The following is a 17,674-nucleotide window of genomic DNA, read 5'->3' on the forward strand; positions in this document are numbered from 1 at the left end:
GCTTTTAATTAAAACATTTAAATTAATGAGGCTTTCCTGGCTAAACAAGTGTAACATTCCCTTATAATTCCCTGAGATAGCTTTTAATTAAAACATTTAAATTAAAAATTAACTCACAGCGGCCTAAAGCCTACAGCTAGGACTAAAGCCTAGAACTAGGCCTCAAACTCTCCCTTCGTATCGTACCCCCGCGTGTGTGAAAGGGAGTTAATGTTTAACAATGTTACATTTCCTGATGTTTTTAAATAGAAACATTTAAATGTAAAGCCTTTACATGAATAAAAAAAACATTTAAATTAAACATTAACTCACAGCGGCCTAAAGCCTACAGCTAGGCCTAAAGCCTAGAACTAGGCCTCAAACTCTCCCTTTGTATCGTACCCCCGCGTGTGTGAAAGGGAGTTAATGTTTAACAATGTTACATTCCCTGATGTTTTTAAATAGAAACATTTAAATGTAAAGCTTTTACATTAATAATTAAAACATTTAAATTAAAAATTAACTCACAGCGGCCTAAAGCCTACAGCTAGGCCTAAAGCCTAGAACTAGGCCTCAAACTCTCCCTTCGTATCGTCCGATTAGGTGTAGCAACATCGCCCCCTACTGCAAACACTTGGCAGGACCCTACAAAAACCTTTAGACTCAGTGAGGCTTTCCTGGCTAAACAAGTGTAATAATACATTATGTTTATATTCTTTGGTTATTCGTTCCTACCAGCCCACCCCGCAGGGACCTGTTTTCTTCTACCTCCGTGACTTTACCGAAAGAACCAAAGAGTATGGATTTCTGCAGTTACGAAAGTTTCAAATCAAGATTGGTCCTACCGTGTTTCAGATCTGCCTTGTGTTCACGAACACAGTCCGAGGCATGTCGTTTCGTTTCCCCAATGTAACTGCTGCCGCAGCCACAACTTAGTATGTAGACAACAGGGCATTGGATGTCAGGAATCACATCCTTTACAGATGGGATCAAATCACGGATTTTGTGTACTGTGTTGAAACGAACCTGGATCTTGTGTTTGTTTAATATTATGGAAATCTTGTTGGTAACCCCTGCTATGTATGACAAAGTGATGGTTTGGATTGGATCCTCAGATGGTTGTCTCCCCATTGCTGGGGAGACAGCTTTGCGGATTGTACGGTCAGAATATCCATTCATCCTGAGGGCTTGGTGTATGTGCGCCAGCTCACTGGCTAGGTGGTGCTGGTCGGAGATGCAATGGGCCCTATGGTGTAGTGTTTTGATGAGGGAATTCTTCTGGGCTGGATGGTGGTGGGAGTCAGGCTTTAGATAGGCATCCGTGTGGGTGCCTTTCTTGTAGGCAGAATATCCCAACACGCCATCAGGTCTCTTCTTGATCAAAACATCTAGGAATGGTAAATTGCTATCCTTTTCCACTTCCATGGTGAATTTAATGGCTGGGTGTATGGAATTGATGTGGTTGAAAATACTCCACCATAGGGCCCATTGCATCTCAAGACCAGCACCACCTAGCCATTGAGGCTGGAGCACGTACACCAAGCCCTCAGGATGAATGGATATTCTGACCGTACAATCCGCAAAGCTTTCTCCCCAGCCATAGGGAGACAACCATCTGAGGATCCAATCAAAACCATCACTTTGCCATACATAGCAGGTGTTACCAAAAAGATTTCCAAAATCTTAAACAAACACAAGATACAGGTTGGTTTCAACACAGTACACAAAATCCGTGATTTGATCCCATCTGTAAAGGATGTGTTTGCTGACATGCAATATGTCTACAAACTAAGTTGTGGTTGCGGCAGCAGTTACATTGAGCAAACAAAACGACATGTCTCAGACCGTGTTTGCAAACACAAGGCAGATCTGAAACATAGTAGGACCAATACCTCTGCCGTTGCTGATCATTGTTTTAACGCTGTGGGCTCACACAACATTTATTTTTCCAAGACGAAGGTACTCTGCAAACCCATCGACTATCATCAGAGATTTGTTCATGAAGCTATTCAGATATATAAACACAGATACAACTTCAACTGAGAAGATGGGTACAAACTGAGCAATCATTGGAAGGACATCATTAGCCAAGTCTTAACTGACTGTGATGTTTCCATCCTACCTGTCTATGTCAGCTGTTATTTCTTAGGGTTTTTTGTTTCTGTTGCTCGGCTTTCTGAAATTGACATGCTAATCTTCTTATTGGCACACCTCCGGTGGCTGAGCCATCTCACATTGACATGATAATCTCTCACATTTACATTACATACAAATTCCTTCTCTAGCTCCGCCCACTTACCTTTGGGTTGGGCCCACCAAAATCCTCTGTAAACTCTTGTTGCAGCAGCTTTCTCCTACATAAGCAGTTCTCCTGCGGTGTTTGTTTCACCTGATGATGGTTGCTTGTGTTGCGATCGAAACGTCGTGATCTATACATTTTCTATCTACGTGACTTTACCGAAAGAACCAAAGAGTATGGATTCCTGCAGTCACGACAGCTTCAAATAAAGATTGCACTAAATACCATTAATCTCATCAGATCTCAGAAGCTAATGGGGGTTAATTGTCGTTGCTATTTGGATGGGTGGCCGTCAGGGTTTGAGAGGTGTTTTCGATTTTTTTGGGGTTGTGAGCTGCCAATGAGATGGTAATGTTGAGCACCACCTACTAATACATCGATGTGCATTATCTCTGGGTAAACCCGTTTCCTCCCACATTAAGCCAAATACTCGTTAATGGTATCAGCCATACACCCCCATGCAGGATTCTGTTTGAATAGTCTTAAGACTCAGTGAGGATTTCCTTGATATAGAATACTCTATCCACTCTCTACATGCAGCAGGTCTTTACAACTGAATTAATCGTTTATATGAACACAAATGTAGTGACATGGGAGGGGAGGGGCTGCTGGGGGGCTCTGGGACCCTGGGCGGACCAGGCGCTTGGGCCCCTTGGCGCCGGGCGCTGGGTTCCCAGGCGGTCCAGACGCTTAAGCCCCTTGGCGCCACCAACGGGAGGGGGGGGGCTGTGTGTGCTCTGTGGGATATCTGGTGGCGCACACGGCCCCACCCCTCGTTGGGGACTAGGCATAAAAGGGGAGCTCCCTGGACGATCAGGGCCAGTTGTAGCTCAAGACCCAAGACCCAAGACCAGCCATGTGAGGACCCTGGGACGCTGTGAGGGCCAGTGGTGGGACTGGAACTCCCGACTCTACGACCTTGTGAGGGCGAGTTCCAGAGCGTAGCCAGAGTAGCAGAGGTGGGATAAAGTCATTGTTATGCAAGTCCAAGTCGAGTCGCAAGTCATCAAATTCATGACTCGAGTCTGACTCGAGTCCAAGTCACATGACTCGAGTCCACATCTCATAGGTGGGACAAAGTCATTGTTATGCAAGTCCAAGTCGAGTCGCAAGTCATCAAATTCATGACTCGAGTCTGACTCGAGTCCAAGTCACATGACTCGAGTCCACACCTCTGCAGAGTAGTGTATCTAGGCTGTGAACCTAGGCTGTGTACCTCGGCTGTAACAGAGTATCAGGACTGTTGGAGTGCTGTTGGATTGTAATAAAGAAGTTACCTCTACAAGTGTCTCCGGAACCCATTACACAAAGACCCCCACCCCTTGTTTCGCGTCTTTAGAGTGCTGGGGTAAGTACTGTTATCGAGCTGGAATGGCACGAGGGGGTGGGTGACAAGTACCATGTTTATATATATATCTAAAGCAACAAACATCATCTGCCGTGTGCCACGAAGTGGTGGTCACATCACCACGGTGCTTGTGCCATGCTAGGTACACTCTGAGGCCACATTAAGTGTTGAAGGCTCGCTGTCAGGTCACGGGACAGATCCAGGTGTCACGTGTTGACTGAGATGACTGACAGATGTACCAACTGTGCTCCCCACTGTGCCAACTTGTGTTTTAGCCGCCCGGCGTTCCGCTCGTTGTTGTGAGCGTCGCTTCTCTACCCTCTGCTGTTGTTGTAGGGCAACTTCTTATAAATGCGCAGTAGTGTCCTTCATGAGCCACCTCCACAAAAGCTGATATTTACACCGCTGGTACCAGTCAGCACACCCACAAATTGTATCTAATTGCTGTTTGTTTCTTGTTTTATAGGTATATGGGATATGAGCAAACAACATCAATCGGGTTTGTAATTGACAGCACTGGCAGCATGGGGCCCTACATTGATGGTGTTCGCATGGAAGTCTTTAGGATCATTGATGAACGTGCCAAAAACGGGGAGCTGCCTGCCATGTTTATGATTGTACCTTTTAATGACCCGGGTAAGCATGAAATTACATTAGTATTTAATTATACTTTAAAATATATGTATTTTTTCGCTCATTGTCTTCAGTAAAATGTAACTGGAATGCTCCTGTATTTATTGTGAAAAATTGAAAATGGATAAAAATGTTATAAACATTTTCAGTTCGTCAGCTCAGCGCCAACAGTAACACCTCACATTATTGACTGCATGAACATACATCACCAGTCTAATAATATTGAACGAGCCAAAAAATCAGTTCATTAAGGGAACCTCAATTTTGTTTGGGGACTTGACTATTGATGCTTCCATTGTGTAATGGGTAGCACACTGGACTTTAACATTAAGGGGTGGCTGCTTCAATCTCTTGATGCGGCAGGTGTCTTAAATCTCCTGGCTTCTATTCAGCCAGCAGTATGTAGGGATGTAATCTGAGTTATTCCACATTAAGATCACGGAGCAGAGCAGAACATTTAAACATTGCGTTTACAAATAAAACTCTGAAACATCCCTGTCATTCATCAAAACTCTAGCTTACACTCTATACAATTCAGGAAAATCATTTGAAATGCTTCAACTCTGATTCATTGCCTAAAACACCATTAGCACTATACCTGAAAGTTGCATGCAGACTGCCTGAAATTTCGATATGAGTACCTGAACATTTGCGTTGTCGTTCGACTGCCCACTAAATATGTGGCATAGCAATTAACGCAATGCGTTGTGATCCTGGCAACCCAATATAATTTAATTCCTCTACAATGTTTGACTGGTCAACCTTAATAGTTGGCTGCTAACAGCACCTGTCCCTCCAGTCTGTAAAGTTAAATGAAAATGTTTTGTTTGTGCGTTGTAATTCATCACTTTGTGTCTTTTTAATATATGTTTTTTTATGCTTTTAGATTTCGGTCCAGTTTTTGTCTCTAAAAATGTAAGCCAGATCAAAAGCTGGATTTCAGAAATAAATGCCAGCGGTGGAGGAGATGAGCCAGAGATGTTTTTTTCTGGTTTAATGGTAAATATTAAATATTTTAATGCAACATAGGCGGTTGCTTAGGGAGAAGTTGTAGTGGAGTGCAACATTTCCAATTCCACAGATGCCTCTGTCATCCACTTGCCCCACCCCAACAATGAAACTAGTGCTGCTGCCAACTTGTAACTTTAATCAGATTAACCCTTTCCCTAACCCTAATTTATTTGTCTCTATCCCACGCATAGTCATGCTGCCTAACTTAAAATGCCCATTAACTTTCCCCATGGGCCCCAACACCAATTGGGATTGATAGTGACAGCACTGTATTTTTCACTATTTCAACATTGAGGGAGGAGGTGAACTAGACTTTGTGGGATTTGGTTGAGAGGGAAATATTGAAGAGAGAAGTGCAGTTATTGTGGTGTCACTTCTGGGCTTTTTCACCAAGGTTACAGGTGCTTTGTTGCTTTTATAGGCCACTGTAATTTTATGGTAATTGTCACTGACAACAGTTTCTGCACAATGTTCTATTGTAAAACAAATTCTAGATGCCCATATCTGGACAAATCCAAACACTGCTGCCTTACATGGGCAACTGGGATAGCAACTTCTAATCAGATCACACACAGGGGTCACATGACTGCAGGGCTGTGTGCGATGTAAACCAATCATTGTTCAATTTCTAACAAGCTTTTTTTTTATTGGATAGACACCACTCTTCCATTTTATAACAAATTACCATAGTGGCTTATAGTAAAGGCGTTGCAGGTTAACAATGTCCCAAAACTGTCAAAATGTGTAGTGCTTCATGGTGTTTCTTCCGAGGTGGTTGGTTGGCTCAGACGTTGAGCAAGAGGACTAAGCTGGCACCACTGAGACCCTGGGTCCCAATCAGGGCAACAGTCTGTGATTACTCAAAATTCTCAAATGTAGACTGTTGTTGGTCTCATCCAATTCAACAAGGATCGCATAAAAACCTCGTTAAATTTAACTTGGTTCTGCACTTAATTTGACAAAATTCAAGCTTCATGAATTTGCAGGGTGAATGACAAAGTGTTGCCCCCTAGTGTGGACCAGATGTCACTTCATGAAAGGACCACTTCCGTAAGCCATTTTCGAATATGAAGGCATGCACTGCTCTGCGCACGATCAGAATGGTTGCTTCATCCCCTGAATTAATATCAATAGTAAAATAAGTATAACCGGTAAAAACAAAGTTTTTCACTATAAATCCTTTATATGCGTGGCGGCTAGAGTCCTCTCGTCCTCTGGCTTGAGATGGCTGCCACATATGGTTCAGATGATTGCATTGCACCATTAAGCAATTGGTAATTAAATATAATACTTTTGTCCTAAAAAGTGTAACATTTTGGAAAAAAAATTTCACGAACATTAATTGTCACGCACAACGAGTCTGTGTGGAAAATGTCAGCTCGATTGGATCACGGGAAGTGGGATAAAAAACGACCGAAAGATTTGCACGGTCCTAAGCAAGCAAGCGAACTTAATATAAAGGATTTAATAAAGGATTTAAAAATATATTTGCCTGTGGAGGACGCGGGGATCGATCCCGCGACCTTTGGCATGGGAAGCGAGGGCGCTACCAACTGCGCTACTCCGCCAGGGCCTGTGGAGGTGTCACGCTCTGGGCTCCTACACTGTGACGTTCAGCCAAAGCCATGAATGAGTTCTATTTGAATGAATGTAAAAAATATATTCGCCTGTGGAGGACGCGGGGATTGATCCCGCGACCTTTGGCATGGGAAGCGAGGGCGCTACCAACTGCGCTACTCCGCCACGGCCTGTGGAGGTGTCACGCTCTGGGCTCCTACACTGTGACGTTCAGCCAAAGCCATGAATGAGTTCTATTTGAATAAATGTAAAATAAAAAAATTTTGCCTAAAAAGTGTAAAATTTTGGAAAAAAAATTTCACGAACATTAATTGTCTCGCACAACGAGTCTGTGTGGAAAATGTAAGCTCGATTGGATCACGGGAAGTGGGTTAAAAAACGACCGAAAGATTTGCACGGTCCTAAGCAAGCAAGCGAACTTAATATAAAGGATTTAATGAGGATTTAATAAAAAAAAAAGGAGCATCAACATAGACGACTATGCCTTGATATGTGCCTGAAGTTTGATAATGTAAATTTGTCAAACATCCTCAAAAATGTGTAGAGGTTGAGCACATTTGTAATACAGTATAGTATATGTAATGCTTTGGCGTTGTGTTTTATTAAGCTATGCCTGAGCGCCATTGAGCCACAGTCAGAGATATTCATCTTCACGGATGCATCTGCAAAAGATGCGGATCTGCAGCCACAAGCAGCTGCAATTGCAGAGAAAAAGAAATGTAAAGTAAGAACCTTCACTGCACTGGACTTGCTTCATATAAAACATATACGATTGTGACTAAGTAAGTGACTGCTATAAATTCTAATTATGTTCTAGAATCTAGAAGGTCTCGAAAGTTGAAATTTACTCAACTTTAGTCCAGACCACGCATATCATTAGAAATGTAAAAAATCGACAATTTGTTTATTTGGGTGCTTCAAACGTAGTAATTTTGTTTTTAAATCTATGCATACAAATTTTTACATCATGAAGGTTTTAACGGTATTTCATCTAGATAGGACATCTGATTGGCATGCCATAAACATTCTCATATAGCGCAGCGAGTTGGAAAGTGCTGTCCTGTCTTGTGTGGACCAGGTCATCTGGAGGTATCTAAGAGGTAACTGCTCCTGTGAAATAGTCTCTGACACTTTTCTAGGTGTCTAAGATATCAGAATAAGTAATATGTCACAAACAGCACAATTGGTGTCAATTTGGGCAAACATAACAAAACATTAAAATCAAAGAGCAATACAAACTATAAATTAAGTGTAAACAAAAAACTAAATCACGGGAAAAAAGTATATCCATAATTACAATAAACGTAGTTTTCTGCAAGTGCCATTACATTTCAAAAATGTGTTCCACATGCATGTGCGATCCTGATTCAGCCTTTATGTCTTTATCTACACAGCATAGATTACTTTATTTTAACAACTGTATATATTCTCAATATTTACAGGTTAACGTTGTGGTAGTGAGAACTCCAGGTTACAGACGCTTCTTTGACAATCAGGGAAACTTCCAGCGCAAACGAAGAAGCATAAATGCACTTTCCTATTACGACGAAATCGCATTTAGCTCTGGGGGTTTGGCTTTGCATCCCACGAGTTCGGAATTTCAATCTCTGATGGTCGTAATTGGCGACCTAAGCAAGACACAGCAGGTGAGTAACTACATTTACTACAGTGATAAATTACAAATATAAATGATGCAACTTCATTCACAGCAATGATTAATCCACAGCTGGATGAAGGCGTCTCGATCCTGCACCACATCTCACAATCCCACGATGCAACGATCCACCTTGTACCGACACACATACTACTTCCATCGGGCCATCTCTTTAGTGGATGGCATCTCAGATGTGGTACATTCCTTGACTGCCATTCTGTCACCATTCTTGAACATCACCCCTGCTAAGTGACTAGTCCTATACAAGCCCACTTACTTTTCATTACAATTTGAATGCTATTAATCTGCATGTGTTCTCTAATACAGATGTTCTTATTTCTGGCTCTCAATGCAATTATAAGCATGCATATTTCCAGGCTCCTTTGCACACGTCATTTTTTGTCCCATGTTTTTTTTTTTAATGACCGTGTCTCTGACCCATACGTAATAGTAGGTAGTACGTACTGATTCATGTACCAAATTAACCGATTAAAATACACAAGTACTTACATTGTATTGTCAATTTCAAGTTGATAAGTTAATAATTACCATCATTTGCCATCAATTTTCATCACATTGATGCGTGAAATCATTTCCACACCAGTGTCGCCCCTCATGATTATGTGATGCCACATTCTTTCATATCTGAGCATGAAGTTAATGAATTTGCTCTATCTGTGCGGCAGTTATGATTTGGACTGAGGGAAGGTATTCACAAAATTATTATCCATTAGCTTTCTCATTCATTTAAGTTTATGAATACAAAACTAATTTTTTGTTGACTATATGCACTTTTTGAACTTAACATGTTAAGTTAAATACTGGCAAAGGTGGTCTCATGATGTAGCTGCTCACTCCAAGCTCTCAATGCCCTGATAGTGGCATTGTCTTTGTGCTGTTCGTGTTTTTGCGTCCTCTGGTCTAACACTGTTTGAGACTAAGCTCTAAAGAAAGCTGTCTCTGGTGTGGACTAATCAATTTTCAAAGACAATGCACATACTGTCATAACATGTTTTTTTGCATGTTCACCACAAGTATATGTGGTTAATGAGCAAAGGTTTCAGTTTGGTGTTTTAACATCTTAAAACCTGTTTTATTTTGACTTAAAGCTTTCGTGACTGCAGGAATTCATATTCGTTGGGTCTTTTGGTGAAGTCACGTACTGTAGATAGCTTAAAAGAAAATAACAAAAATAAGAAAAAACTACGACGTTTCGATCGCAACGCAAGCGGTCGTCATCAGGAGGAAAAAAAAGAGGAAAGCAGCTAGGCAGACTGTTTTAAAGGTTTGAAATGGGTGTAGCCCAAGGGTCATAAACGAAGTGGGCGGGGCTATTGATGTTAAGGTGAGAAATTAGCATGTAAGATCATAGGACGACCACCACGACGACCACGCGGAGGTGGCCATGCTAACTGGGGAGAGAAATTAGCATGTTAATGGAAGATCGAAGGACGACCTCCACGACGAGCGTGCAGAGGTGGCTATGTTAATGTGAGAGAAATTAGCATGTAATGTTAGATCGCAGAGCCACAGCCACGTCGGCGCACGGGGTGGTTGAGAAATTTAACCTGTTAATATAAAATCAGAGAGCCTCAAATATCAACTAACATTGGAAGGTAGGATGGAAACATCACAGCCAGTTATGACTTAAACTGGTTAATAACGTCCTTCCAATGATTGCTCAGTTTGTAACCATCTTCTCGTTTGAAATTGTTTCTGTCTATAAATATGGATGGATTCATGAACGAATCTTTGTTGATAGCCAGTGGGTTTCCAAAGTACCTTCGTCTTGGAGAAATCAATTTCACGTGAGCCCACCTCATTAAAACAATTGTAATTAAGGTCGTGGAAGCGACTTCTGGAATCCGGTCTTTATTTGTCTTTCTTTTACAACACTCCTTCACGCTGCTGACAGACAGCGTGAGCGGGATGGATAGAGAGAGACACGCACGACCATGTGGCAGCCTGGACCCCACTCCAGCGTGGCCTCACCCTCCGTTCCTTCCAGATCTGACCACGTGTTGTTCGTCTCCACCCCTTTTAATACCCGGGTCACGTGGTACCTTTCCACCAATCCTGGTTAACCTCTATGGAATCTTCTAGACTCCATCGTACTGACTCGTCCCCCCATTGGCTGTGGCTAAAGCCAGCAGAACCAATCCTCTACTTACAGATGTCACCTTCCCATTACATCAGAGCCACTCCCCTAGACTTCTCCCCATTGGCTATAGGCCAGGACCGGCAGAGGCAATCATCGTAACGAGGTGTGATCCATCAGCAACCCGGATATATCCTCACATTACACAATGATCAGCCACGGCCGAGGTGTTGGTCCTACCATGTTTCAGTTCTGCCTTATATTCATGAACACGGTCCAGGACATGCCGCTTAGTTTCCTCAATGTAACTACTGCTGCAGACACAGCTTAGCTTGGAGACGCCGGGGTATTGCATGTCAGGGATCACATCCTTCTCTACAGAGAGGGTTTCAACAAAACTATTAAACATTTTAACAAACTTTGAGACAAGAAGGCTCATCTGTCGCTCACATTTCTGAAGAGATGCCGCGCCACTAAGGTAATACTGATCGCCTTTTCACTGACATCTGCTGATGTCACTTCTCCCAATGCTAAACAGATCTTGTTCAGGGCTGGCCTAGCCTTCATTTCAGAGAGAATAAGATTGCTACGATTTGAACTAGACAATTTAGACAAGACCCTCTTGCAATCACACTTAAGGTTGACGAAAAAAATGTCTACATCTGATTGGGAACATGTAGATAACATGACAGCGTCTTCAGCCGCCTCAATGTCAGCTAAATGCAAAGATAACCTGATTTCCCAGTTCATCCTCCTTTCCAAGAAGAAGCCAGAGCCACACATCAAAAAGTTAGATATTTATAAGATTGTTATCAATCAGAGTAACAGTCCAATTTCTGACAGCTTAAATTCGGTTATACCCAAAGGGTTGAATATCACAGTCACCCCTAAACATATCCCAGTTCTTGATATCATTGCCCAGGTCGACATAGCCCTTAAGGGTCTGGGACACATTACTGCAAACGTGGCAAGATCGAAAATCGCTGCAATCTTCAAAAACGCAAAGACACCTATTAGCAACATCAGTAAGGATGAGCGCTTTGAGCGTTCTCAATTAAAAAAGAGAAGAATTCCCTCATCAAAACTCTACACCATAGAGCTCGATGTATTTCTGACCATCAACACATAGTCAGTGAACTGGAACATGTACACCAAGCTCTCAAGATGAATGGATATTCAGACTACACAATCCGTAAAGCTATCACCCCAACCGTTGGGAAAGAACCATCTGAGGACCCGATGAAAACCATCACCTTGCCATACATAGCAGGGGTCACCAAAAACATTACTAAAATCACGAACAAACACAAGATCCAGGTTCGATTTTACACAGTACATAAGATTCGTGATCTGATCCCATCTGTGAAGGATGTGATCCCTGACATGCAATACCCCGGCGTCTACAAACTAAGCTTTGTCTGCGGCAGTAGTTACATTGGGGAATCTAAGCGACATGTCTCGGACTGTGTTCGTGACCATAAGGCAGGTCTGAAACACGGTAGGACCAACACCTCGGCCGTGGTTGATCATTGTTTTAATGCGGTGGGCTCACGTGAAATTAAGTTCTCCAAGCTGAAGGTACTTTGCAAACCGACTGGCTATCAACAAAGATTAGTTCATGAAGCCATCCATATTTATAGACACAGAAACAATTTTAACCGAGAAGATGGGTACAAACTGAGCAATCATTGGAATAACTTTATTAACCAGTTTAAGTCATAACTGGCTGTGATGTTTCCATTCTACCTTCCAATGTTAGTTGATATTTGAGGCTCTCTGATTTTACATTAACAGGTTAAATTTCTCAGCCACCCCGTGCGCCGACGTGGATGTGGCTCTGCGATCTTACATTACATGTTAATTTCTCTCACGTTAAAATAGCCACCTCTGCGCGCTCGTCGTGGAGGTCGTCCTCCGATCTTACATTAACATGCTAATGTCTCTCACATTAACATCAATAGCCCCACCCACTTCGTTTATGACCCTTGGGCTACACCCATTTTAAACCTTCAAAACAGTCTGCCTCAGCAGCTTTCCTTTCTTTTTTCCTCCTGATGATGACCACTTGCGTTGCGATCAAAACGTCGTAGTGTTTTTGTTATTTTTGTTATTTTCTTTGAACCTATCTACGTAACTTTACCGAAAGACCCAAAGAATACCTGTTTAATTGCCAGAAAGGGGAAAACCCTATTGTCATGTTAAGTTACAGTTTTATAAGACAGTGGTAATGCTAATTTACGTTCTATTGCCAATGCACGGCTGGATGAAGTAGAGTGATGTGGTTGTTTGAGCATACTTCACCACGCTGGTCATTGCAGGCTGCTAAAGGGGTGGGGCGAATACAGAACCATTTCAAATATGAATCGACATTGTTTGCCATGGCCAGGAATTGAACTAGGTATCGCTGGGTTAATAGTGAATTGATCCTCCACTCCACCTGAGTTTCTACAATATAACCAAATTAATGCTTAACTAATTTCTGTTTCGCCATTTCAGGTTAACATTTTAAATGTCCGTGATGTTGATACAACCAACAGCACCGTCTTCAGATTTCCAGTTGACAGTTCCACGAGCAACATTGTCATTTTCTATACTGGGGCCCTCTACACTTTGACCAACATTACAATTTCAGATCCATCAGGTACGTCCATCAATGCTTACATTATTGTAGTAATTGATTGCAGTAGTTTGCATCATAAGTTTCCTTGAATAATACAAGCTGGTAAACAGCCCTTCAAATGGACAGGGTGTTGATTATTTTAAAATACATTCCTTAATATAAGTGCATTGCATTCGTGACCTGAGGCATTCATAGGCTTAGCTATGCACCACCCAGTCACTTTTAACCTAATAAAGTTTACCCAATGAATGAAAACCAAATTATATTAAAGCAGGGCTGTATTTAGGTATATTTTCCTTACGCCTAAGAACAGCTGAGCAAAAAAGACCCCGGAACGGCCCCTCCCAGTCTCCATATAGATATATACCCACAAACAAAATGCCGCGTGAATCACAGGAGTTTCCAGAACGTCACGAACATTAGGATGCACGCATTATTGGAGGATGGATTTTTACCCTATTACACCATATGTGAGTTATGTGGGAGTGATGTCACTGGAGTGCCATACTAACATTATTGCTTTACTGTAACATTTCAGTCTATTTTACCCTCTCCAGCAATGCTTCTCTAAGGTGGGACAGCCCTGGACACACAGTCTAAGTGTGTAACCACCAGATAGGAGCTGTTTGCATTGTGTTTGCGTTTCTTTCTTTAAAAGTATACGTTCTCTGCAGGTGGTCAGGTGGCTCAGAAGTCTGAGCACTGCTTAAATACTGCGTTCAAATCCAGGCAATCGCCTGTGATTAAACGAGCTTCTCTAGTGATGTTCACAGCCTGGTCAATCATGACTACACCCCCCCCAAACAAAGATCGGGTTTACTGTCATGTGATAAATATTAACCTCAGGGTGGAGAAGTGCTACCTTCTATTGTGTAGAACAGTGGTTACTGGAAATAGTATCAGAGGTAGCTATGTAATATCTGCTTCTGTGGACGGTTCTTTATAACATGAAGAGTTAAACTGGTCTGAGAGAGATTAGAATCAATACTTCATCGAACGACATGATGCCAATAGAACAATCAGGATACAATTGTACGAAAATAATATTTAACCCATAGACTTATGAAGTGTACATCCCGATTGTCATCCCATGCATGGCAGAATACGTAACTCTCAATTCGAAGGCTATCTTGGCCCATCAACCTTCTCTGTCGATATATTATTATTTTGGGAAATTCAACAGTGGTTGTACATTGGGGAGATATGTGTGTGTGTTGTATATCATCTTTGAGACTAAGGACACCTATGATTTTTGCCTCCACTCACTTAAAGGCTTGAAGGAAGGTACAACCCAAAAACAAGCAGCTCTTGTAGTAGACAACACCTAAGCTTGATATCCCATGCTGTCCTACATACATTCAAAGGTTTGGTAATGCAGTTAAACCGTAAACATTATGATCATTGGCGTCATAGTTTCCTGATGATTAAACTTTCATTGGTGTATTAAAACGTATGGGAGTGCTCTACCGTGTAACTTACAAGTAAACTCATTTACAAGATTGCAAATTCATCCCAGACAGTTTGGGGCAAACAATGTAGGTATGCTGGGCACAGGCCTCAGGCCTATAATGCCAATAGATTAGCAAGAAAGTGCTAATGGTAGTACATGAGATAGACATTATCATGTTCATTGAATTGATGAAGGTTATAGGAATATGGGGGAAGATATGATGTGAGTTGAGCAAGCAGGATGAGGATGGAAGGAGAAGCATAAATGTTGAGTCCTTCATTATGGTGATTGAATGCAATGTGGATGAGGATAAACAGTCAATCTGCAGCGACAGAGAAACCTCTGAACTGCAATTGAATCAGAATGTTTATTTAGACTGGAGCAATCCGATGAGCTATGAAGCTCTTTTTCACATATGTCCAGTAGAGGCAGGTCAGAATGTTCCAAAAAAAACAATACAAAAACCGATAGGTTGCAAAATAAAGGCAATGTGTGTAAATCAGTGAAAATAAATACATAAAGATTAAACAAAGTATATAACAACAAATTGCTAGAATTGAGTGACTGTGAAACAGTGAGTGTAGACTGATCAATCAATGCCTTTGGCATTTAGAGTGAATGAGGAAAATTAAATCAACTTATCAAACATCCTAAAGGTAGTTAGAAAAACAACCCAAGCCATTTTGAATAGCTGTCTTGCCTGGGTTGCATCTTCTTTAAAATGTGCCATACCCCAATAATCTAATCAATCCTTGTGTGGTGCATGTGAATGTCTTCATATTTTTGTTCCATCAGGTACAAGGGATGATGCTGTTGCAGGAAATACTACCCTTTTATCGACGCAAATATCTGGAAACAACTTCATCATGCAATTGAGGGAGCCAAAAGTGACTGGAATTTGGCAAATTCAAATCACGTCAGCGGGACTTTCTAGTTTACGTATCATCGGTAAAAAAATATATAATGTTTTTAGATGACGTGTGTGGTTGTGCGTGGAAATATTTGCATACACCCACGTACGTGCATGACATTGTCATGAATACAATGGTCCGATTAACGATCCACATTTACGATGTTTATATGCCACCACGGACCAATTTGCGACACAGAAACTTGATTTACAAAGTATCTTCCGACATGACTCTGAACACATATGAACAGAGTCAATCTGTAATAATAGGTTTTTTCTGGCAACAAAACTGAAACCTTTAACAAGGAATCCTGTTTGCATTAACCACAATACCTGCGGTCAGAATGCAAACAAAAACACGCTCTGATAATGTATGCATTGTCCTTGAAATTGATTGGTCCACACCAGAGACAGCTTTCCTTAGAGCCTAGTCTTATATGGTGTTCGACCAGATCACGCCAAAAGGCACACAACTCTTAAGACAACGCACTAGCAGAGTAATGAGGGCTCGGGGTAAGCATTTACATCATGAGGCCTCCTTTGCCAGTAGCAAAATATAATAATAGGTTTTTCCCCCTTTTTTTCTGGCAACAAAACTGAGACTGGTTTCTGATGTTAATTGGCCCAGAGCTTTGGCTATTCTCAAGTGTTTTTGTGGCTTTAGACCTTTAAACCCCTATTAAAAATGGCTTATTAAAGTAAGAACACACCGGCAAGTGATGTTTCTACTGATTATACTGTCAATTGGAAAATAGGGTCCGATTTATGAACACATTGTGTCGTAAAAGCGTGGACTGCCTGTACTTGGGTGAACTCACATCTTGGAGTGAGCACCCAGGATGAATTAGATATGGATTCACCTGCGTGGCTTAGGGCGTAGGACTCTGACAGTATGCCCAACAGTGAGGACACAAACTGGGAAGCAGACACTTTTAAAGGTTTGAGTGATGTATTCCCACTCTCGCCATAATCTAAGGGATATTATTATGTAATGCTACATGTATCACGCAATTAGTAAAAAAAAAACCCAATAGCAATGAAAAACAATACCACCTTGTCTACATTTAACCGAGTCTAAACAATGTGACAAGGCCAATAAACAATATTTATATGTCACCGCAATGTCACCACGTCAAGCCTATAAATAGCAGGGTCAGTGCTTCTGACACCAATTCATTTAATGTATTTGCACATAACCTTCTGTGTCAGTAGTCACACACCACACAGCAACAAACAACATCAAGGACATTATATTGTTCCTATGCTCTCACAGCCATACTGCACTTCATTTACTCTTAATAAGTTGACAGTATTATCTACAGTGCCACATCATTTACAGCATGGCACTGTGCTTCAGACACTGCTGATAACCAGTCACCCTCAATGGCCCTCTGTCCTTGTCTCTGTGAGACTCCCTATCAGTTAACTTGCACACTCCTCACTACCACGTATGGATATGGACAGTCAGTGTCATGGAATTACACACCATACAGTTAACCTCATTTGGCACACTACTATAGGTTTTACAGCATCATACTCTATTTCACCACCATAGTTAAAAGCTCCATGGTCGGACTAATTAGCATGCGACCTGCCACTGGTTGTGGAATTATGGAAAGTATGCAAGTCTGATTTGTGACAATGAACAACCCCACTGTCAACTATCACTCTCTCTATGTGCCATATTACATGAGTTTACCACGATCAAGAGAAAAGTAGGCAGACTCATGGCTTGGGATGGAAGGTCTCCTTGTTTGCTGAAGCGCTGCTCTGCTTGGTCTTGCTGGTAAGCTGGAACCGTGCCCACAGTTGCCAGTCGGAGAGGAGCAGCCATCCTGCCTCCTAGCTTGACAACTCTCCTGATACAGGTTTTCCTTGCATTAAGTGGAAGATGCATTCCAGAAAAATGGCGCACAAAGAAAACCACACGAGACAGCTACCTGCGAAGCAGCGCATACAGTACACAATGTCCCAAGTACGACTGCATCGACGCATGAGTAAATTAAAACCACATACTGTAAAGCGAATTTTGGCTAAACATAGGTTAGCCGCATATACGCGAAATTGCACACCGAACCCGCATAAAGTGAGAGA

At 41.8% G+C, this 17,674-nt stretch overlaps 1 protein-coding gene across 1 annotated transcript in view; it reads left to right on the forward strand.

The window, feature by feature from the left end:
• The window catches only part of LOC144734515 (von Willebrand factor A domain-containing protein 7-like), a 92,043-nt gene that overhangs the window by 30,391 nt on the left and 43,978 nt on the right, over positions 1-17,674 (forward strand). The window contains exons 5-10 of the mRNA XM_078616748.1: positions 4,093-4,262; positions 5,146-5,258; positions 7,456-7,572; positions 8,291-8,494; positions 13,097-13,241; positions 15,466-15,618. Coding sequence (XP_078472874.1) covers positions 4,093-4,262; positions 5,146-5,258; positions 7,456-7,572; positions 8,291-8,494; positions 13,097-13,241; positions 15,466-15,618 — 902 coding nt within the window. The remainder of the gene's footprint in view (positions 1-4,092; positions 4,263-5,145; positions 5,259-7,455; positions 7,573-8,290; positions 8,495-13,096; positions 13,242-15,465; positions 15,619-17,674) is intronic.

Source organism: Lampetra planeri, chromosome 3 (assembly GCF_965212315.1).
Source record: "Lampetra planeri chromosome 3, kcLamPlan1.2.h2, whole genome shotgun sequence".
NCBI lineage: Eukaryota > Metazoa > Chordata > Hyperoartia > Petromyzontiformes > Petromyzontidae > Lampetra > Lampetra planeri.